General features: G+C 30.7%; 4 protein-coding genes and 1 non-coding gene across 9 annotated transcripts in view; 4 read left to right on the top strand and 1 right to left on the bottom strand.

Annotated features, from left to right (window-relative positions):
- The first annotated feature begins 5,256 nt into the window (after nucleotides 1–5,256).
- LOC101511058 (glutamine synthetase leaf isozyme, chloroplastic) lies at nucleotides 5,257–10,259 on the top strand. 2 transcript variants are annotated; one of them, XM_004486045.4, is made up of 14 exons: nucleotides 5,257–5,488; nucleotides 6,933–7,183; nucleotides 7,303–7,342; nucleotides 7,444–7,547; nucleotides 7,635–7,683; nucleotides 7,786–7,892; nucleotides 8,088–8,175; nucleotides 8,271–8,399; nucleotides 8,488–8,562; nucleotides 8,769–8,822; nucleotides 8,908–8,945; nucleotides 9,205–9,364; nucleotides 9,481–9,541; nucleotides 9,880–10,259. In XM_004486045.4, exons 2-14 carry the CDS (start codon nucleotides 6,936–6,938, stop codon nucleotides 10,017–10,019), a joined length of 1,293 nt encoding a protein of 430 aa, XP_004486102.1. In that variant the 5' UTR covers nucleotides 5,257–5,488; nucleotides 6,933–6,935; the 3' UTR covers nucleotides 10,020–10,259. The 2 variants fall into 2 exon arrangements, with proteins under 2 accessions (XP_004486102.1, XP_012567996.1); XM_012712542.3 differs by having other exon boundaries at nucleotides 5,308–5,488; nucleotides 6,927–7,183.
- A 656-nt stretch (nucleotides 10,260–10,915) lies between these two features.
- On the bottom strand, nucleotides 10,916–10,987 carry TRNAP-UGG (transfer RNA proline (anticodon UGG)). Its single transcript has one exon. It is a non-coding gene; the product is annotated as a tRNA-Pro (tRNA).
- Nucleotides 10,988–11,076: 89 nt separating this feature from the next.
- On the top strand, nucleotides 11,077–15,377 carry LOC101511366 (protein ABCI12, chloroplastic). 4 transcript variants are annotated; one of them, XM_004486047.4, is made up of 7 exons: nucleotides 11,077–11,496; nucleotides 12,259–12,375; nucleotides 12,616–12,852; nucleotides 13,001–13,165; nucleotides 13,531–13,606; nucleotides 14,329–14,393; nucleotides 14,865–15,377. In XM_004486047.4, the coding sequence occupies exons 1-7, from the start codon at nucleotides 11,167–11,169 to the stop codon at nucleotides 14,871–14,873; spliced, it is 999 nt and encodes a 332-aa protein (XP_004486104.1). In that variant the 5' UTR covers nucleotides 11,077–11,166; the 3' UTR covers nucleotides 14,874–15,377. The 4 variants fall into 4 exon arrangements, with proteins under 4 accessions (XP_004486104.1, XP_012568006.1, XP_073225699.1 ...); XM_012712552.3 differs by having other exon boundaries at nucleotides 14,817–15,377; XM_004486046.4 differs by having other exon boundaries at nucleotides 11,079–11,496; nucleotides 14,756–15,377.
- A 2,316-nt stretch (nucleotides 15,378–17,693) lies between these two features.
- Nucleotides 17,694–20,679, top strand: LOC101511907 (F-box/kelch-repeat protein At3g23880-like). Its single transcript, XM_004486048.4, has 2 exons — nucleotides 17,694–19,042; nucleotides 20,522–20,679. Exon 1 carries the CDS (start codon nucleotides 17,792–17,794, stop codon nucleotides 18,944–18,946), a length of 1,155 nt encoding a protein of 384 aa, XP_004486105.1. The 5' UTR covers nucleotides 17,694–17,791; the 3' UTR covers nucleotides 18,947–19,042; nucleotides 20,522–20,679.
- A 2,152-nt stretch (nucleotides 20,680–22,831) lies between these two features.
- LOC140920588 (putative disease resistance RPP13-like protein 1) overlaps nucleotides 22,832–23,431 on the top strand; it is a gene marked incomplete at its 3' end in the record, with an annotated part of 2,783 nt that continues 2,183 nt past the window's right edge. Inside the window, exon 1 of the mRNA XM_073369303.1 lies at nucleotides 22,832–23,371. Within this exon, the coding sequence (XP_073225404.1) occupies nucleotides 23,009–23,371 (363 nt within the window). The remainder of the gene's footprint in view (nucleotides 23,372–23,431) is intronic.

Genomic DNA, 23,431 nt, shown 5'->3' with positions numbered 1-23,431 from the left:
ACATTTCGAAAGTTTCCCTGGCCTTGCATTTCGAAGATTTCAAATTCAAGAAACTTTCGAAAGTTTCTTGTTTCGAAGATTTCAAAATGTTCGAGGAATGCATTTCGAAGGTTTCAAATTCAAGGAAACTTTCGAAACTTTCTTCTGTTTCGAATCTTACAAATGCATTTCGAAAGTTTCAAAAATTGCAAATTTTCGAAAGGAAACTTACTTTTGCGTTTCGAATCTTTGAGATCTTCGAAGGTTGGGTTGAATATTTGAAATTTTCGAATGATTTGGTGAAAAGTGTGGGTAAAATTTTTTTTTGGTTTTTATATATGTGATAGAGGGTAAAATTGTCTTTTAATCATAACTGGGGGGGTGACAGGTCAAATTGGGGGGGTGCCTGGTACAAAACTCAAAAAATAGTTACCCAATTAAATCTTGTTAGGTAGATAGTTGTTGGGATAAAAGGAGCGAAGAGTGACTAAAATGGTCTTGGGCCTCATCAATGAGAATGGGCTCAAATGGCCAAACATAAGTATAGCATCAGCTTTGAAAAAAAGAAACTTATAAAAGTAAATTTGCTCATATCCGTAGAGTAATTTTTTCACTGGATTTTTTTTAGTAAAATTTTAATAAGATATGTCCTCGGTGAATTTTCTCTACTAATATTTATAAATCATTTTCACGATAACTTATAAAAATATTTAACTTCTCTTTTATATAGTTATTAGGGTTCTTAAAAGAACTCCAACAAGACTTTCTATTACAAAAAACTGAACCACACATTTTTTTTTTTATTATTTTACATTTAAAGGTAATATTGTTAGAACTTACAAAACAACATATTATCGATTTGTTACTCTATTTGCCTTCCTTTCCTATTAAAATAGACAAACACACGATTACAATAAATAATAAACATTGGTGGATCTTCTAGGGAACTGGGATCACGGATCAGGACAACTCTATATTTTTTTTTACATCAAAATAATAGTGACCATTTATTAAAATATCTTCTAATCGTTGTAGTTTTGAGAAGCATTTCGCATCTTCCTTCTCCACCTATGTATCTCTTGTCTCTGCTCAATTCGTTCTCCCTCTCTTAACATTTATACTAATAAAATTAACATAACAATCTTTATATATTGATAAACTATCTAATATTGAAGTAATAACAAACACACAAATTCTAACATTTTAGTTAGCAACTCAACTACTACCTATTAATAAATTTTTACATGTTAACAATTGATATGTGATATAGTGGGATACTATTTTTTAATTGTGAATTTTTTTAATAAGTGACATGATGTTTAAACAGATGAAAATTGATGCATTTTTTAAGAAGAAAATTTTCGACAAAGACGAAAATCGTAAAATAGATATATTTTATTTGATTAAATTGTGTGAAGTTCTAAAAATTTGTGTGAATTGTGTGATTGAAAATTGTAAAATTTGTAAGAATTGAAATTTTAACTTTTTTAACTTATCGACTTTGTATGAATTGTGTGAAACTCTAAAAAAAATTATAACTATTAAGAATTTCAATTATAATATTTTAATTAATATTTGTCGTTGACCGACTCTCCCCGATATTTTGTGCAAAATCCGCCACTGAAAATAAAGAAAATATATAACAAAAGAAGAGGATGAAGTTGGGGACAAATATGTCATATCTGATTTTTTTTTTTTTTTTGTCTCTTATGATTGAAGATGATGTCTAGCTTCTAAAAAAAAGTTTAAATAAAAATATTAATTTATGTCCTTAAAACATATTTAGACTTTGTAAATAACATAGTTGTATTAGGCACGTAAACATCATCATCTACATATGCATTTCTTCACTTAAAACTTAAAAAAATAAGAAGAACTAAGTCTTTAAGTTACAGTTTAATTTTGTGTAAATTTAAAATGATACTTATTATCTCTTCTATGAATAAAAAGTCATAATTTTACTTATCAACAGATTATTATCCATGTTGATTATTAAGAAAATAGTATTAACTAATTATTAAAATCTCAATAATTTTAAAAGTTACTCCTTCTAATAATTAATTATCAAATTGTGTAGAAAAATCAAACAAAAATCGGTGCATTTAACCGATAAAATAATTTATAAAAGATGAAACTTATATTGTTTTTTTTTAAATGTTGATAAATTATCTATAATTAATTAAAATTAATGACATGTGCTTAATCACTATGTAAATCCTAAAATTTTGAAAATAAAGTTAACGGTTATAATTTTTTGTTTAAAAAGATAGCCTGTAATTTACTTCTATAAAAATGTTTGATATTGACATTTGATAAAACAAAAATATATACAGTCACGTAAAATTTTAACATGACATCATTTATACTTTTGATACATACCATGAAAACGATTTCCTTAATTAATAATATTTGAGCGTAAGATTATGAAAAAAAAAAAGGTGGTTAGACATTAACATCAAACAAATAGTGATGGTTGGAGAAAGTGGAAGTATAGATGGTGAATTCTCAACCGTGATAAAGGTTAAAGATTCATCCTTGAAAATGGTATATTTTTTAGACACACAAATGTCTCTATTGAGATTATCCATGGTGGTCCCGCAAGAGCCTCATTGATTTGCTCTTTGCCATCATGATCATGTGCTGAGTTAATTTCACTTTCAAATTAAGTGTGTACTATATTACATGGTCATTAATTGTGATCTCTTATGACATTTAGTTTATAATGGTGTACCATATCCACACTACAAGACAAAGTTATATAGGTAGTGAACCATGTGCGTGTACACTACACAAAATCAAAAGTTTCACCAAAACATATAATTTACGAATTATCAAAACATATAATTAGCTATTATGCTTTTCTTATTTTTTATTTCCTTTCATATATCCTTTTTACTATCTCTCTCTTGGATAAAATATTTAGTGACTAAATTAAAAAAAAAAATTGATAATCGTATCAATTTTGGTAATAATAATTTGATTTTTACAAATTTAATTTGTCATTTAAAATAAATAATTATTTTTATTCTCATCATTATAAATATAATATTTATTATTGATTGTAAAAAAATATACAATACTTTTTAGAAAAAAATTATAAAATAATAAGAGGTATTTTGACAAAGAAATAATTAACAGACATAAATTTTGAAATTCAAAAAATTATAAAATAAAGCTTAAAACTTCTCTGAATAATCTTATACGTAGTTCGAAGAAAGTAATAGTAGGAGTTGAAAAAAATAGTCTGATTAAACAAACTTTAGAATAATAATATATATACATATCAAATAAGATAAGGATAAAAAATATTAAATCTTTACTAAATAATTATACATAAATGGTTAAGATTAGAATTAAAAAAAATTATGAATTTTTTAAGTGATTATCTCTCACTTAAAAAACTCTTTAATCATAACTTATAGTTATATGAGTAAGATTTAATATTTTTACTCTTTTAACGAAAACTTCTAACATATTAAATAAGATGACATGAGTGAGAGACGTAAATCTTATCCATTTATCGAATCATAGTCACAATTATATCCAAAAAATATGTAATTTTTTGTTAAAAGATTATGTGTTACTTAAATAATTTTTAATCACAAAATTATATATAGTCAAAATATAAACATCTCATTCTCTCATTTTAAAATTTATCTCACTTTTATATATATATATATATGAGTTTAATTTTTATACATTGACAATCTAATTTTTTTTACACAATCGATAAATCATAAGTAATTATGACAAAAATCAAACTTTATTAATATCTAATAATTATGATTTTAATTTACGTATAAAAAATGTTTATTCTGAGTTTATATATAAATTACATTCTTTATATATTTCTATTAAACTTTTAATCACATGCAATTGCTTAAAGAGGGGTGGATGTTTAAGGAAATGTCCCTGTAGAAAAAGCCAATAAAAAAGTAGGCATGCGTTACTTTTTCCCTCTATTCGGTAGTCTTATTATTGGGATGAAAATATAAGTACTGATTGTTATTCTTTCATAAAAATTATTCCATATGAATGCGGTTCCGTTTTTTTAATATTCATGCAATGCAACTTTTGAATTCTCTATTGCACCCGTTTTTCTACATCCTTGGATATCTTTATTTCCTTTTAATTTTTATCTCCCACTTTCTCCATCTTCTTTTAAACTTTTTTTCTCCCTCTCCCTCACTTTTTTTTTTACCATGCATTGTGCAAACTATCTCATTATGTGATTGATTGTTACTAAACGTAGTTGATATTGATGAATATTTAATTTTCAATTATGTAAAATGTTTCTTAAATTTATCATTCGATGAATGTTCGTTACTAAATATATAGTGATGATGATGTCTCTATTAGGTATAATGTTGAAAATCATAATAATAGAGATAAAAATGACAAATATTTGAATACAAATAAAAAGTGAGAAATTCACAAAAAGAAAATTTGCATTAATCCTTGTTAGCACTCATATTAACCTACTTTAATTTAAAATTTTAAACATTTTGTATTAATCTTTATTATGACCCATAATTGTCCAATAATATTGTCAAGAGTACTATTACCCTTAACAAATACACCATAGAAAGATTAATTTGAGAATTTCAGAACCGAAGACGAAATTTAAATATTTTATATTTATATGAACCAATTGAAAAACGTTTTAAAAGTTATAGGCCATTTTGATTTTCAATATTTCACTTAAAGAACATGTCATTGATATTAATAGTGAACGAAATTGAAAAATATTTTATAAATTAATAATCAAATTAAAATATTCATATTTTTATAAACCAAATTAATATGGTATGATTCTTAAGATAGTAAAATTTTAATAATTCTAAATTCACACACACACATATAATACAGTGATAAATATTTAAAAAATTCAAATATAACTTTTGTATATATATTATTAGTATATAATTATTAAACTCTTATTATAAAGTATATTAATCACATTATACTTTAACTAGGCTTTAATGGTACAAACCAATGCATAGGAAAATGAAAAGTATACATAATACTCCAAAGAGTAAAAAATATGAAAGTCGAAAGAAATATTTAATACTCTTAAATCCGGTCTTCAACCCTCAAATTGCATAAGAGAAGCAACCTAAGATCTAAATAAGCTATGAAATACAAAGATTGTCAGCAAAAAAAACTACTATTAATCATTGTGATTATAAAATCTAAGCTAATAAGCAACAAGTTATGATTAAAAAAAAAGGTATATATATAGAAAATATTGGATAAAAAAAGAAAGAAAAGCATTGAAACCTTATCTAAAATATTATAAGTCCAAGCTTCTCTTGGTGCTCTTTAAGGGACCAAAAACAAACTTCATCCACTCATAGCACACCCCTATCGATATTAGAATAGCCACCAACCCTTATTTTACACACAACACTCTCACTCTACCCTTTCTCACTCTTTCTTTCTATGGTTCTTTGACACTTCAACCCATTTTCAAAGTTTGAAGCTTTTGCCATTTTTCAACTCTTTATTGGTGAGTTTTCTTTGTGTAATGAAAACCCATTTTCCTACTTATGGTAAATATTTTATTTATGGCTGTGAAAAATAGTCCATTTTGTAACTGTGTTGTATCTTTCTTGTGTAACTCATTAATGAGAATTTTTCAAGATAGTTGTTGCTAGTGAAAATTTATGATGGTTCAAAAGTGAAGCTTTTTTAATATAAAAATCTAAGCTTTCAATAAATCCCAAGATTTAATTTCTGGTTAAATAATGCTTCTTATGGTTTTAAAATTAAAAAAATGGGTGCAGGTTATTTTGTCACTTCATGTTTCTTAATTTATCTCCATATTGTAGAACTAACTTCTTCATCATTTTAATTTTTCTTGTGATCATAAAAAAAGTTGCTACTTTTAGTCAAGAAAATTGATGTTTAGTAAATTAGTAGTAATGAAAATTTTGGGTCACTGTTTGTAATGGATCTGATTAATGACTATGTTTGATTGTGTGATAACTGTGCATAGATAGATGTTTATTTTAAATATGCCCCCAAAAAACAATATTCTTGGTAATCTTTACTCTTCTCTATGTTGGTTAGATTAGCATATTTTGTTTGACTGTTAAAGTATTTTTGCATTTCTTCTTGAGTGATTTTCTTTTTTGATTGGTTTTTTTGTGTATGGTCTGATGTTATTATGCAATGTGCATTTTCTTGAGTGAGGGCTCTGATTATTAGAGTGATTTTGGAGCTACATTAGTTTATGTACATTGAAAGAAAGAGATGGTTGGTATATAACCAACTCAACGAAGTCTAACTGATTGCAACTAACATAATTAACTCCTAACTCCTAATGCTGATTAATATGTCATGTAAAGTTTTAATAGGAAGTCGTTTAGTTTTCATCATGATCTTAAAATAGCTATCATTTGAGTATGGTTGAGGAAGATAATTTCTAGATTAATACTCGTTTGTGCTTGATCTTAATGGTGATATCTAGTAAGAAAATGTATCAAGTTTTGACAATTTTTGCACACTAAAATATGTTTAAGAAGGATTAGACAATTTCTTTAAAATGCTTTTATTTATGTTATGCCTCATTTGACAATCATCTTATGAGTTACTCCCTTTGTCTCACAATGAGTGTCGTTTAAAGTTTTTGTATACATATTAAGAAATGCATTAATTAGAAGAAAGAGATATGTCATTTTACGAAACTACTCATCTTAACTATTGGTGAGTTTTTCACTACTATCAATGCAAAATATAACAATGTTTTGGAAGTTGTATATATAGTAATTGTTGAAGGGTAGTATAGGAAAAAAAATAATTAAAGTTGCATTTAAAATTGTGAACGACATTCATTTCGAGACAATTTTTTGTTGTTAAAGTGACACTCATTATGAGACGGAGGGAGTATAATCTAATTCAATTTTTGGTTTGGGGTTTCTCATGACTTCTTTTCATGTTGCAAGAAGCAGAACATGGCACAGATTTTGGCTCCTTCTACACAATGGCAGATGAGAATCACAAAAACCTCTCCATGTGTAACTCCAATCACATCAAAGATGTGGAGTTCTTTAGTTGTGAAACAAAACAAGAAAGTTGCACGTTCTGCTAAGTTTAGAGTAATGGCAATCAAGCCTGATAATAGCACCATCAACAGGCTAGAGGGTCTACTCAATTTGGACATCACTCCATTCACTGACAAGATAATTGCTGAGTACATCTGGTATTTCATTCTACTATGTCTGTATTATTAGTGCCAATGTCGTGTTCGTGTCTGTGTTAGTGCTTTATAGCTTTTGTATGTACAAGGTGTTTAAAACTGTGATATTTTTTCTAAAACAGGATCGGTGGAACAGGAATCGATGTTCGCAGCAAATCAAGAGTATGTTATTTATAATGCTATAAACATGCTAAGATAAAGTATTCTTATCATGTTATTGTTTTTCATTATAATACTATATTATGTATGTTTTCTATTCTCAGACCATATCAAAGCCTGTTGAGGATCCCTCTGAGCTCCCTAAGTGGAACTATGATGGATCTAGCACTGGACAAGCACCTGGGGAAGATAGTGAAGTAATCCTATAGTAAGAATTTTTGCACTTCTATTAATGTTACTAGTTTTAGTACATGCCATTGCAGTTTTTTAACTTTAGCCTTTTTTTCCTCCTCAGTCCTCAAGCAATTTTCAAAGATCCTTTCCGCGGCGGTAACAATATTTTGGTAAGATCTGTAATACTTGAAGCTGTTTCATGACATGATGATTGAAATTGAAATAGTACAAATGTTATGATATTAATTTTTGATTATTTTGTTTTTGCAAAGGTCATTTGTGATGCTTACACACCAGCAGGTGAGCCTATCCCTACAAATAAGAGACACAGAGCTGCTGAAATCTTCAGTAATCCAAAGGTTCAGGCTGAAATTCCATGGTATGAATTTATTGTACTTCTTATTTTTTAATGTTGCCAACTATTGTTGAATGCTAGAAAAATGTAACTTACTATCTAACTCTAGGATGCACAAACCTCTTCAATATTAAATAGAAGATAACTGAACATTTTTGGTGTTGAATTATAATCTTAACAGAAAACATGCTGATGATGTTGTATGTTGATTGTTCAAAGGTATGGAATAGAACAAGAGTACACTTTACTTCAAACAGACGTGAAATGGCCTTTGGGTTGGCCTGTTGGTGGTTATCCTGGTCCTCAGGTAATGCCACTTATTTTGTGTGCTTAATTTCAAATTTCACATAAATTTGTGAATTTCAAAAAGTTGATTTAATTAGGCATTCCTTCATGTATCAGGGTCCTTATTACTGTAGTGCTGGGGCTGATAAGTCGTTTGGACGTGATATATCTGATGCTCATTACAAGGCTTGTTTATATGCTGGAATTAACATCAGTGGCACCAATGGAGAGGTTATGCCTGGACAGGTAAATCTCTTGTTGTTCCTTTTGTTTCAAATGTTATGTTATGATTATCTGAATAGTTTTTCTCAGTATTCTTTGATGAATATTGCAGTGGGAGTATCAAGTTGGTCCTAGTGTAGGTATTGAAGCTGGTGATCATATTTGGGCTTCAAGGTACATCCTTGAGGTAATTTCACTTAACCAACTTTTGGTTTTTCATACATATAACATTAAACTTTTTTTGATACAGAAAGGTTAAGCTTCTGAAACAATCAGTTATAAAAAATGTCACAGTATCCTAATTCTGTAGAGGCTTCTGGTTCAACAATAATGTCTTATTTAAGACTTTTGTATCTTGTAGTTGAATATATTGTACTTTGTTTGTTCTGATAGAGAATTACTGAGCAAGCTGGTGTTGTGCTCACTCTTGATCCAAAACCAATAGAGGTACTATAATGCTTTTTTTAGTTGGCATTATTTCTTACATGACGCTAATTCTACTTACTAATTGTGTTGGTTTAAACCTTGACAGGGTGATTGGAATGGTGCAGGATGTCACACCAATTACAGGTTTTTTTTACATGCCTTTGTTATGACTCATAATTGCATGTATCTTATTGACTTGCTAAATGACCAAGCTGATGAGAAAATGAGTCAAAAAGTGTAAACTAGTTTTACACTAGCGTTCCATAAAAGTAGACTATTTTGCCACATAAATATTAAAATTAGTGGTATGGTATGGTAAAGTGAAGGACTCCCATTGAATGTCAGCGTAAATTACAGTGTTATATATTAAACTTGTTGATAAATATTATTCTTTGCTTTATAGTACAAAGAGCATGAGGGAAGAAGGAGGGTTTGAGGTAATAAAGAAGGCAATTTTGAATCTTTCCCTTCGCCACAAAGTCCACATTGAAGCATATGGAGAAGGAAATGAGAGAAGGTTGACAGGAAAGCATGAGACAGCCAGCATCAACACATTTTCTTGGGTATTTCTTGAAAATTTTGAATACCTATTCTTGTTAAACATAGATTAATCAAACATGAACATGAAGTATATGAATATCATCTTGTGAGAAACATTCTTATATAATTGAATATGCAGGGAGTTGCTAACCGTGGATGCTCAATCCGTGTGGGAAGAGACACTGAAAAGAGTGGCAAAGGTGAAGTCACGGTCACAAACAATAATTGTGTCATTGTTAGCATTTAAGCATTTAAGCATTATCTGACTTATTTGAACTTATATACTGATATACTTGCGATACTCTTTGAGAGAGTTTGTAGAAACAACATATGACATATCCATAAACTCTTCTCAACTGATTTTCACAAACTCTCCAAGATAGCTTATATAAAAACAATTTAACTTTATTTTATCATTTGTTACAGAAATAATTTATATACATAAACATTTATATGATAAACAATTATAGTATAAGTACTTAACTAAAATGTTTATCCAAGAAGGACCTAAGTATCACCATTTATATGTTGAGTGTAGGTTACTTGGAAGACAGGCGCCCGGCATCAAACATGGATCCATATACTGTAACAGCATTACTTGCAGAGAGTACATTATTGTGGGAACCAACTCTAGAGGCTGAAGCTCTTGCAGCTCAGAAGATTGCTTTAAAAGTCTAAAAAAATCTATTGATATTATTAATGGCATTCTAGATGGGAGTCAGCACTGCAATAATGTGAAGAGGATCTGGAAAGCTCATTCAATTTCCTATTTTTAGATCATTTTATATTCTGAAGATCTTGCCTGGACAAAAGAGGCTGTCGTGCCTTGTTATTGGTTATCCGATGAAAATGTATATCAGATATTTCGTTGGTTGTTATGTTTGCATGTGACAGAATTATTACATTGATGCTTTGTTATATTCTTCGTATTTACTTTTATTTTTCTACAGAAATAGGGATAAGACGATCCCTTACCGTTATTGCACAAAACTGCAGTTCTGAAAATCTAGATATACATAAATTTTATTTTATTTTTAATTTGAGAGAGTTGGAGCTACTCAATTCAACTCTTCTTTCTAATGAAAATTAACAACTACTTCCTTCCTCTCCTCTCAATGAGTATTGTTTAAAGTTTTATATACATATTAAAAAAATATAATAATTAATTTTTTTCAAATTACTCATAAATTATAATAATACTTTAAGGCTGTGTATATAAATCATTTAAGGATAATGTAAAAAAAATAATTAAAATTATAGTGAAAATTGTGAATCATAATCATATAGAGTAATTATTAACGTGAACTGTTACAACAACAAAAATCTGTCATAAACTGAGTTTGTTTTATATGGTTGAAATTTTAAGTCCGAAAACGTATTTACTATTTAGAGATTTATTTTATAATTAATAAAAAATATGGATTAGTGTTCTTAATTAGGCTTTGCATACTGATTAATGTTTTTATTTTTATGTAAAGAGGAAAAATGACTGTTTTATGGCACTTGGTTTATGAATGAATATTTAAAAAGAGATTCAAGACCTGATTGGTACTGGAATTGGCAAAAAGAAAAGAGGGGCATTCCGAGAATCGAACTCGGGACCTCTCGCACCCAAAGCGAGAATCATACCACTAGACCAAATGCCCAGCTGTGGTATATGACTGGAATAAACTAAATATAAGCATTGGCTTAAAAATTAAAAACGATGTTCATAGAGAAACATGAGATTACCACATAGTTACTCTCTGCTTCACCTTTCCCCTAATTCATTGGTTTCAAAAAAGTTCAATTTTTGCATGAGAAGAGTACACACCATTTCATCTCCATGAACTGTAACCATGCCACTTTCCTTTGTGTTTCTTTGCCATCACCACCACCACATGTACTTTCACATCGTGTGCTTTTCCCCAAATGCATATCAAACAAAACCCTTTTGGCGCCCAAGGTGAGGAAGAGTAGGAAGACAATTCTTAGAATCAGAGCTTCAAAAGAGGATAATGGTCAATCACCAAATTGGTCTAACTGGATTCCCACTGGCTCTTTTGCTGCTGATAAAGTTTTCAGATTGATTTCTAGTGCTACAGCTAGTCCCATTGGACAATTTGTTTCTTCTCCCACCACTTTTCTTCACTCTATTGATCCTAGAGTCAAATTGGTAAGCTAAATTCTTTTATGGCTTTTGTAGTTTACAACTAAATTGATATCAAAATCTGTTCTTTTATTCATTCTTGTGCATTATTAGGTGTTTTAGAAAGATTACACTTAGTTTTGGACTTTTGGGTTGTAATCATAGAGTGCCAAATAATGAATTTATGTCCTGTTATATGATATATCCACCAATATTAAACAAACAAATTTTCAAGTGTGCTCATGAACTAATGCTTTGGTGAGGTGAGCTGTTTGTTAAGTTGCAAACTTTTATATTGCGGTAAAATTTGGGATGTATTAGCAATTGCCATTGCATAGTCCTCTAAAACCAGTTGTATTACTGTGGTTATGGACTGTAGTTTAGAACCATGCTAACTGTAGTTTTTTATGGTCCTTGATAAAAAGTGATCCAACAACTAATCTATAATTGAAACATAATATTGAATCATCGGGCGAGCCGGTTATTATCCTTTTATTGTTTGAAATTCACCACTTATTTCATGTTTGTTTAAGGGACTGGAGAAATTTCCACAACCGTTGGACGGATAGTTGAATTGTCATTGATACATGTTAGACTGCTTTTGGTGATAGGCTCAAGGGCCAAGGCTATTAATGCCTGAGTTTTTATAATAGATTGACATGGAAATGTTAGTAATTAGCAATTATTTGTAGATTCGATTGTGTAGCCAGTGTATTTGAAATGCTTGTTCTGGCTTCTTGGTTTACATGTGTTTGTGATCTTTGGTAATCAATTAATCTTATTTTACAGGTATGGCTTTTAGTTCTGGTTGTTCTACCGGCAAGGTCACATATAATTATGCAATTTGGATTAGTATTATACTTGACTTTACTTTCAATTTGGATTCTACCAAGAAATGCTTGGACGGTAAGTAATTTTTAATGCTTGACTTATCCTCTGATTCGCAATATTTGTTATTTGCCATGTTTTAGTAGTTTTTCTCATGCTTAATGCTAATTTATGCTTTGAGCTAGCTTGTGCCTTCTCATAAACAAGTCTTTTAAGTTTAAAGTCAAAACTATTCGGCAGCTGGCTGCTTGTTTACTGTTGTTTTCATCTTGATGTTGTGTTAATTTGAGAAATTTCTTGCCTAATTTATATTCATAGGATCAATTGGGGCGAGTTTATTTTCTATCGGCATTGTTATTCATAACATTAGGGCTGAGTTCAGATGGTGTGCCTGCACTTGTTCAGTCGAGAACTCCAACACCCATGGTGACAGGGATTCCTAATCTTCCTATATCTTTAACAGGCTATTCATATGTAATCTCAAAGTTAGGTCCATTAACCTTTACGAGGAAAGGCTTATCTGTAGGAAGCACTGTTGCATGTTTGACTTTTACAGTAAGATGATTTCTTCATTCCTGCTTATACTTTTTATCTACCGCTGTTTTAGGACTTTCGGCAAGAACAATGCTTTGAAAGCTTTCTGAAACAATATAATTTTTTTATGGTTTTGACTACTAAGAATTTGGTCTACATTTATTGGAAGGTATTTCAAAGTGCAAGTCTCTGCCTCACAACCACAACCCCCGAACAACTAGCATTTGCATTACGATGGTTTATGCTTCCTCTGAGATACATAGGAGTATCTGTATCAGAAATTGTGCTTACCCTTTTACTTTCATTGAGATTTATCAGTCTAGTTTTTGACGAGGTAAGAATGAAGAAGAGTAAGGTGTTTACAAAGTTATATCTTTCATTATAACTAAAACTACCACACAAGAAAATTGTGTAATTACAAGGAAAATTAAATTAAACAGTATTGGTAGAGATTTTCGGGCGTGGCACTTGTTCATATGGCCGAGCATCAAAGAAGTCTATTTTGGCTAATGCATAATTAGTTTATAGTAGTAAATATTATAACCAATAAAATTTGTCAAACACTAAAAGGAAGGGAAATTTGGACATTCATGCAGCAACTTCAATCAATAGTGATAGCCCAATTTAACTGAAGCTATTAGGCTTAAGTTTTTTTATTTTCCTTTACTGTGATTTAATATCCCAATTATTTTGTTGCAGGTCCGCAATATTGCTTTGGGAATTGTATCTCGTAGGGTAAATTGGAAACAACTGACTGTTATGGAGACAATTGATAGTAAGAAAATATTGCTAGCTCTTCCACTTGTTTCTAGGCATCATAAACAAATATTGTTCTCTATTCTAATCACTTATTTGTGTTCCAACCAACTAGATAGATGGTGACTATCATCTCGATAATGATTGTGCATAAGTTCATAACACGTCTATTCGTGTATTTCCATGATAAGGTTAATTAAACTGATAATTAGCACCATACACTGTGTCTATTGATGATGCAGCATTCACTTTTTTCTACACGCACAAAACATATATTTGTTGCCATAACATTATACTGAAGTGGTGATCTGTTTCATTTGTCACAAAATTTGGACTGGTACATGACATGCTACCATTATCTTATATGGCATGTCAGTATAACAATCAATTCAGTCTGATCCTGAACAAAATTACTGAAAAAAATGGAAGTTATCTGTTTCTTTTCAATAGTGATAACTGATTTGTTGCTATCTTGCTCAACTTTCTATTCTTCACATATATTTCTGACAGATCCATGTACCACTTTTTAAAGGACCGAGAATCCGAAATTAATTAAGTTTTAGCATGCACGTTTATCATGATGTTATGTGGTAGGTAGTTTGGATGGGAAACTCAGTTTTGGAGCTAAAAAGATATTTTAATTTAGTTACAAATGAATTTATGATTGACTTAATTATTTTACTCTAGATATATCCTCATTGTAATGATTCTTTTACCTTTTTCCTTTGTATGGCTTCACAGTTTTCTTTAACTACTTCCGCCGCATCTTCAAAAATATTTTCAGCCATGCAGAGCAAATTTCTCAGGTTTGTTTTAGATGTACAATGTCTTTTTCCTTTTCTTCTTTGCTAATGTACAATGTGTTTTAGATGTTCAAGTGCTTCGGCATTATTATATCATATTTTCAAATAATTTTAGAACTGTCGAATATTATCAAGTAAAAATGGTTAGAAATTTGTCTGTGTTGATTGCGTAGCATGAACTTTATGTTTACTTCGAGAAAATTTTACTCTTTTTAAATTAGTAACACGTTACAAAACTCAATTTCCCAGGACATAGGCCTCTGATCATAAAATGACATTTTGTAGCTAATTTGGTGTTGGCATTTCATAATCATCATGAACTGTTCATAGTTAATATTCTGATAATTTAACATAAAATACTGCAGGCTATGATTGCCAGAGGTTTTAAAGGGAACATAGAGACTCATAAAATTTATTTTTTGTCAGAATCATCTTTTGGGATGGCAGATATTGTAAGTTTGTTGTGCTTGACAGTTGTTGTAGGAGCTGCTCTCCTGTCTGAGTATTACCTTGTCTAATGAATGAGATATATGCCGCTTTTGACACGGTACGAGCACTTGCATTGTAGCTGATTTGGATGAAAAGGCTACTTGGAAACTTTCTTGGAGAAGTCAAATGAGTCATTGTAGCTATGTCCACATAGTTGTCTTATTATTACACCATGTAGGAAAACATTGTTTTCTAAACATCGTTTAAATTTCTGTTTATTAGAAGGGCTCCCTCTTGATATGGTAGGAAATTTTTTGAATCGATTTCAATGTGTAATTAAATCATGATCAAGCTTATTTGAAAACCCTTATTTCATGAGCATTTACTGTAATTATATCATAAATAGAACTCATTCTCATTACGATGATAATGCATCTCTTATCTTAGATCATACTAGCTCTCTTGTGGGGGACGCTAAACTTGTAGTCCAGTTTAGGTTGTATTTCATTTTTGGCGAGAGATTTGGGAAAGGTCAAATAAATACGTCACTTTTGATTTGATAGCTTGGTCAAGATATTAATGTTAAGTTCTATTAGTATCAATGGCACTTTGTCTCTAATATATTTGATGATTAGAGAAATATTGTATTGTGGAATCCAACTACCGACAAATTCAATCTCATTCCTCCTAGCCCTGTTGAGAATGACCTTTATGGGTATTTTCATGCTTATATTCATGGGTTTGGGTATGATCATTTTATGGATGACTATAAGGTGATTCAGTTTGTATCATTTAGTAGTCTACCTTCCTGTGAGATGGAATGTAGTGGTTTGACATGGAAAGATCTATTCTATGTACCCTTTTTGGAGATATATAGCCTAAGAAGCAATTTCTGGAAAAACATGTCTATCTTTTTTTTTGACCTACACCCGACCACCAAACCCATATATACTCACATTTACAAATTTGTTAGTCGTGACATGATACAATCTGTTTGCATATCAAATGGACTCAGTCGGATGATTCGGGTTCGTGACCTGATACAATCCGTTCGCATATCAAATTGGCTTATTTGGATGACTTAGGTTCGGTCAGATCAGCTAATTTTGCTCAACCCTAATCCAAATTGTGGTATTTCCTCATCTAACCACAATTGTCAGTGTTATGGGAAACTTCAGATAAAAATTGCTCATAATTAATTAAATAAATAAAACTAAACTTATTTAGCTGTATTAAAATGACACTGCTTCATCTGGTCCACTTATGGAGGAAACAACTACTACCATGAGGTAGCGTTTGAACTCCTCCACAAAAGGCCTAACACCACCTTCACCATCATCGTCTTTCTCCTTTGAAACTCCTAGAGATTCTGCTCACACGCCGACACTTCCCACTCTTCCGTTCGAGCTCAAACAAAAATTCTCTCTAGACTTCTAGTAAAGTTCCTCATGCAACTCTAATGCGTATGCAAATCCTAAAAATATCTAATATTCAATACTAAATTTGCCAAAAAGCACCTCCACGTGTCAACCACGCACCACCACCTCATCCTAACCTTCACCAATCCCTCACGCGCATTCGTCCTAACGACTTGCCCTCTCTCCTCTGTCTTCACAGAAGTAACTGTCACCGTCAAACAACTAGATTGTCCCTTGAACAATCAAAACTGTTTGTTTAGTCCCTACTCTTTCTTTAGTGGGTTTTTTCTTGTCATTTGCATGTGTATTTGTTAGTTCTATGTATATTAGAATCTCAAGGTATGATGACACTTCTAACTCAATTATTCAGTTTGTATGTATACTCTATCCTACATATATTAACTTGGCTATATTTTCAATTTTTTTAAGGCCTAACACTTATTTAGCCTCATAACCTGATTAATTTACATATTCCTTTAATATTCAAATACAAAATGAATAATTGGGTTAGAAGTGCCAAATAGTGTGTTTTGGCATGCGGTGTAGTATTTTCTTTGATGAGTATCACCCTTTAATATCACTTTTTAGGTGTGTAATTGTTATTAATAGCTTGTATATTATGTCGTTATGTGTAATAACTGTATTTGATTTAATCAGTTTCGTTGTGTGTAGAGGATTTCACATAACACTTGGAATGTTTTTGTTAGCCATATGACAAGGTCATCTGAGATTTGTTATACATGACAATTCTTTATTAAACTATTTTGCAATTGGACTATTTTTTTTTAAAATAAATTTATTTCAATATTTAAAATTTGTAAAAAATAAAAATAAAAAAGATTTTACAAATTCTTTTAACTTCAAGTCAGAATCAATTTCAAAACAAAATTAATTGTATTCGAAAACAATAAAATTTATGTTCGATTTAAAGTTAGAATCAATTCTAAAACAAAATTAATTGTACTAAAAAATAATTAAATTTATGTTCGATTTTATAGTACAAGAAGTAAAATTCCTTGACTTTTTGAAAGTTGCTATCTAATGCTTTTACAAAATTATTGTAGTTCACTATGATTAGTGATCATAGTTCATTGTTTTTAACAAAGTTAATTATTATTTTAGAGTTAAGATTAAGGGTTGAATGTAATTATTAAATAATACTAAAATAAAATATAAATAAAAATTATAACTAAAAATTTAGTGTATACATCAACTTTTTTTGCTATAATTTATATTTATATTTATATTTTATTCTAGAGAGTAAATGGTTAATATAATGTCATATTTTTTAGTACATTATTTGTCTTATATGAATTGTTTACATCCAATAAATATGCTTTCAATCTGTTTTTTTTTTTTGGTGTCTCCATAAAATACCAATTTGCTTTTTTTTATTTTTTTTTAAATTTTAGCAAATACGAAGCATTCTTTAGTAATGATAGTTGAAATTAGAACTTCATTAAGGTGATTGTAAATCCTAATAAATTCAAATATAAATGGCGCCAAGTAGCGACGCCGAAAATCCAAAACGACGCAGCTTCATCTGATTCAGTTATGGAGGAAACAACCGCCACCAAGAGGCCGAGTTTGAACTCTTCCACCCAAACCCTAATCACTCTCGGAGATTCACTTCCCACTCTTCCATTCGAGCTCATAATTGAAATTCTCTCTAGACTTCCGGTAAAGTTCCTCATCCAACTCCAATGCGTATGCAAATCCTGGAAATCTCTAATCTCCGATCCCAAATTCGCCAAGATGCATCTCCGTATGTCAACCACGCGCCACCTTGTCGTCTTAACCTTGACCAAACCCTCACGCTCGCTCATCGTCAAGACTTACCCTCTCTCCTCCTTATTCACAGAAATAACCGCCACTGCCACACAGCTAGCTTACCCTCTCAACAATGACAACCAATTCGAGTTCATCGTTGGCTCTTGCCACGGCATCCTCTGTTTCGCTATCGATCAAAGTGTCGCTCTTTTGTGGAACCCTTCCATTAGGAAATTTACGAAATTGCCCTCTTTGGAATATCCATGTCGACTGGGTTGTTACACAATATATGCCTTTGGCTATGATCATTTCAGTGACACTTACAAGGTGGTTTCTGTTTCTTGCTATAGATCTTTTAATCTTACGGATTGCTTTTTCAAAACTAAAGTAAAGATTCATACTTTGGGGACTAATTCATGGAGAAGGATTCAGGATTTCCCAACTGGTGTTCCTTTTGAATTTGATGAATCAGGAAAATTCGTTAATGGAACTATTAATTGGTTAGCATCTACTAATTCGAGTTCTTTATGGGTTATTGTTTCTCTTAATTTGAAGGATGAATGTTATCAAGAACTGTTGCTGCCTGATTATGGAGGAGTAGATGTGGTTACTTTAACCATAGGAGTGTTGAGTGATTGTTTGTGTATACTTTCTTATAGTGATACTTTTTCAGATGTTTGGCTTATGAAGGAGTATGGAAACAAAGACTCTTGGACTAATTCATTCCGTGTTCCTTTCATGGAAGGTGTTGGTTCTCCTTATACTAAGGCACTTTATGTTTCTGAGGATGATCAAGTTTTGCTGGAGTGTGATTCAAAATTGGTTACTTACAATTCTAGTCATGGTACTTTTAAGACTCCCCGAATTCAAAACATCAAAGGTTGGATGGTTCCGGAAATCTACCAAGAGAGTTTGATATCACCTTGTTTTCAACAGTAGGATGTATGTAGTAATATAGATGCTATGTTTGCCATTTGGGCGTGAGGTTTATGAAGAGCCAATTCATTGGATTCTTCAACTCCCTAAATGCAACTTGTATGTTAATTTCCATTTGCGCTACTTATACCTTAATTTCTATTCTGCTTATACTTTAATTTCTATCTGTGTTATGCCCAGTTATACTGTTTTCATGGTTTTTTGTTTGTTATACTGTTTAGTGATTTAGTTTTCTAAGATTGGAATTAAGTGTTATGCCCAGTTAATTGTATGTTTGTTGAAATTTCTGTTGATGGCTACACAAGTTTCATAATTTGTGCTGCTGCAAAGCGGTGCTGTCATGGGATGTCCGATGCAACATGAAGTTTCTTTGACCTATAGTTTTAGAGTGATATTTTATGCCAAAAATCAAAGAATCGTGATTCTAGGATCTTCTGTATCGTTCCTCCACCATCTCAACGGTGATTTGTTTCCTCTCATTCTCTCTTTTTTCATTGTTCTTCAACTATCCTTGGTCTCCTTATTAGTCCCCCTTTCATCTGTCTTCTCAAACACTTTGATGGTGAAATTTATTTGATTTTAATTTTAGTCGTATCTCTTAAAATTAAATTTATTGCCTTTAGAGACAGTACTCATACCTGTTTCTTAGCTGTGAAGATCACACATTAAGTTTTGGGATACCGATAGATGTTATGTGCTGAGTTGTGACCACTGCTTGAAAATTCATTTGATAATCATTTATAAGCTTATATACTCAAGACCAGAGCCAATCTGTGGGATAAATTTGGATGTTTTTTTTATTAAGATTGGATGCATGTCTAGCACCAAACAATGTGGTACAATATGACTGTGTTGATATTAAGCACATCATGTCTAGCCAATAAAAATTTCCTTCTGGGGATAAAAAAGTTGATGCAATTTATTTAGGTTTCTTTGTAGATTAAATATTTTCTCATTTAGATTCTTTATCACATTATTATCAGGCTTATCATTTCCCTGTTGCATTTTAGTCATGGTGAAAACCTTCTCTCATCTGTAGCATTTCAGACTTTTAGAGGGGTTTTCTATTAACTCTCCTCTCAGTTCTTTAGTCCTTACTCTTTCTTTAGTGGGGTTTTTTCCTGTCATTTGCCTCAATATTTTTAAGGCCAACAATTAATACTTTATAGCCTAATAATCTGATCAAAGGTTGATTTGCATATTCCTTAATATTAATCTCATAATATTGGTGGAATATGTTATATGTTTGCTCCCTTAAGCATTTTGTTTGCTCTCTTCTTATATGTTTAGTTGAGTAACCACGTTGATGACATGATTTTTGATGAAAAGGCTACTTGGAAACTTTCTTTGAAGTTTAAAGCAGATGTTTGGATTAATTACTTTCTGAAGTCAGACGAGTCATTGTAGCATGCAGTTTATCTTTTTTCTGCATAGTTGTCTTACCACACAATATGCAGGAAAATTGTTTTCAAAACATCCTTCTAATTTTCTGTTTATTAGAAGGGCTGTGTTGATAAAAGGTGGTCCCTTTCAATATGGTAGAATGTTTATAACAAGTATCCTCATCCTTTTGACCAGGCATCACCTAGGGGAGGAGTTGTTCATATTCATTTTAATGATGAGCAGAGCTAAAGGATATTAATGCCTGGAAAGGTTGTTACTGTCATGACCGGGTGTGTTTTATTTGAACTCTTGTAACATTGCAAATGTTAGATTAAAAAGGCTTATTGAGTTAATAAATACCTTAATTTGATGACTTGTATAAATCAATACTTATTGTTGTATTGTGTTTGGTTCCCTCTTTCTACACATTTAGGTACATACATTTCTTGATGATGTCATATTTTTCCGGTATCAAATATAAGAAAAAATGAGTCGAAGAAAGCTGATGTTTTTTGTCCAAATTTTAGATCAAATACATTAGTTTTCTTTGACTCACTTTTACTTATATTTAAGATTGGATAGAGTAAAAGAATCAAGAAAAATCGACAAGAAGTTTAAGACCAGAAATTTTAAAATCGGTTTCATTAGAAATCAATTTTTAAAACCAGTTTTGGAACCTTGAAACTGGTTTTTGGAGCTGATTTCAAAGTCTATATCTGGAAATCGGGTTTCAGAACTGATTTGTCAAAAACTAACCTGGTTTTGTAGAGAGACAATCTTGATATGGTTTCACAACAATTCTATAAATTTATCTCAATTTTCCTCCAATTTCTTTTTTATTTTCTCATGAATTCAAATTTGCATGACCAGCATCTTTAATAGGGTTGGAAGGGGTGCTATGAAGCATCTCTGTCCTTAATGGGGTATGAAAACCTTTAGTGGGGACTAGAGACCAATCTTTCCTGCAAGATACTTCGTAACTCTTTACCCAGTTTGCTTAGTCTCAAGGATGCTGAGATTTTTCTGCATTAGAAATGAAGTAATTTGCTGTATTTACTACTATTTGGTAAACTTATTCTTTGTGGATTTCTTCCAAAAATCATAGTCACATATGTTTTATCTGTTAGTTCTTATTTTAATGTTTTATACATTTTTTTCCCATGTTTTTCATTGTTTTTGAATGTTAGAAACGGGGGGCTTTTGCTTTCTAATCTTTAAACAGAGCTTATGTTTAAACAAATGCACTGTTTTATGAAAAAGTAATTAATGATAGAATTGACCATGGTAAAAGTGCTACAGTACCCAACAATTTAGCTCGTGTGGAATGCTACAATGCTCCTTATACAAATTATGACCATGTACATGTTGGTGGTCATAGTAGTGAAAGTTCACAACTTATTCCAAATTTGGCGGTGCAAGGTGATTGGTCTATTAATCGCTGATCAGTGTATGCAAATAAAGTAAGAGTAGAGGAGAGAAAATAAAACTTGGAAGAGCTTCTTGGTAGAAGTGGAATAGTGATTTTATTACTAGTTAATTACTAATAAAATAACAACATTTTTTTTTGGTTTGTAGATCAAATATAACAGCATTTATATATTTGGGATTGAAATTAGGAAGAAGTATGTTGGCTTCTATATATTTGGAATATTTTTTGATACATTATATGGTGACTTAAGTTTATGGTATATAAGAAGTATAAACAGATGTATTTTTATATTTTTTATTACTTATATTATGGTATAGAAGAAGTATGCTAATATGGAATATATTCCCATTGTTAAAAGAAGTAAAAAAATATAATAATAAAAAAGATATTCAATAACCTTTAGTATATTTTTAAATGAGATAATTAAAAAATTTAGTAATTTCAAATTATTCATTTAAATTTTATAATTTTACTTTTTCTTATAAAGTATTTAAAACTCTTCATCTCTGTAAATATATATTTTTAATAGAATAATAATAAAATATAATATAATATTGTGAAATATTTTTAAGAAAAATAAAAATAATAAGTGCCGCTAATTAGTACATTGATATTTTCTTTTCGTAAGGATTTAAGAAATGGAACCTCTCCTTTCATTACATCATTATCATTTTCTTCGACGTAGAGATACATTGTTTTCTTTCTCAACTTGATTTTACTTTTTCACCATTTTCTTTCGAAAGACTCTTGCATTTCATTTCGTTTCTTCTATTTCATCTTAACCGTATAAATATAATTAAATAATCCTTTAAATATTTAAAATTTATTAAATTAAATTATTTATTCTATTTCTATAATTTAAAATTAAGTAAAAAAGAGCAACCGTACTTAAATAGTAAATATAATAATATTAATATTATCAGATTGGATATTTTATTTTAAGTTTAAATTGGATTTATATATAAATAAATAAGTGACAATTTAGAGATGAATTTAATGATATTCTATAACTAAACTAAAGAAACATCTTGTTGAGTGGAGTTAAGTTAAGCATCCTATTCTTAAAACATTCTTTGCGTGCTTGAGAGTTGGGACCACACAAACGTTGTCTTTGTATCGACTGTGTTCACACGTGCCAAGCAAGAGTGACACAACATAGTCAAAGTTTGGTAAAGAACCGATTTGAGCTTAGTGAGTGCTGCAACAAACAATTGTTCTCTGATTTGTAATCACTTCTCTTCTCTTTCTAAATCATGGATGCTGCTGCTGTTGGTGGAGCTTTTCTCTCTGCTTTCCTTCAAGTTCTTCTCGACAGGCTTGCTTCTCCCCAGCTTGTTAACTTCATCTATGGAAACAAGGTTGACGCCAATTTGATCCAAAGGTTGAAGAACACTCTTTATGCTGTCGAAGCTGTTCTGAATGATGCTGAGCAGAAACAGATCATAGACAAGGCTGTTAAGAACTGGCTTGATGATCTCAAAGATGCTCTCTATATTGCTGATGACCTTCTCGATCACATTTCCACCAAATCTGCTACTACTCAGAACAACAAAGAGGTGAGTACTACTGCTTCTAGCTACTTGTCTCGCTTTTTCAACTTTGAAGAAAGGGATATGGTTCGTAAGTTAGAAGATATAGTTACTAGGCTTGAATCCATTCTCAAACACAAAGATATT

The sequence above is a fragment of the Cicer arietinum genome, chromosome 1 (genome assembly GCF_000331145.2).
Source record: "Cicer arietinum cultivar CDC Frontier isolate Library 1 chromosome 1, Cicar.CDCFrontier_v2.0, whole genome shotgun sequence".
In the NCBI taxonomy this organism is placed as follows: Eukaryota; Viridiplantae; Streptophyta; class Magnoliopsida; order Fabales; family Fabaceae; genus Cicer; species Cicer arietinum.
The sequence above is the reverse complement of the archived record's forward strand: the minus strand, read 5'-3'. Positions and strand labels throughout refer to the sequence as shown.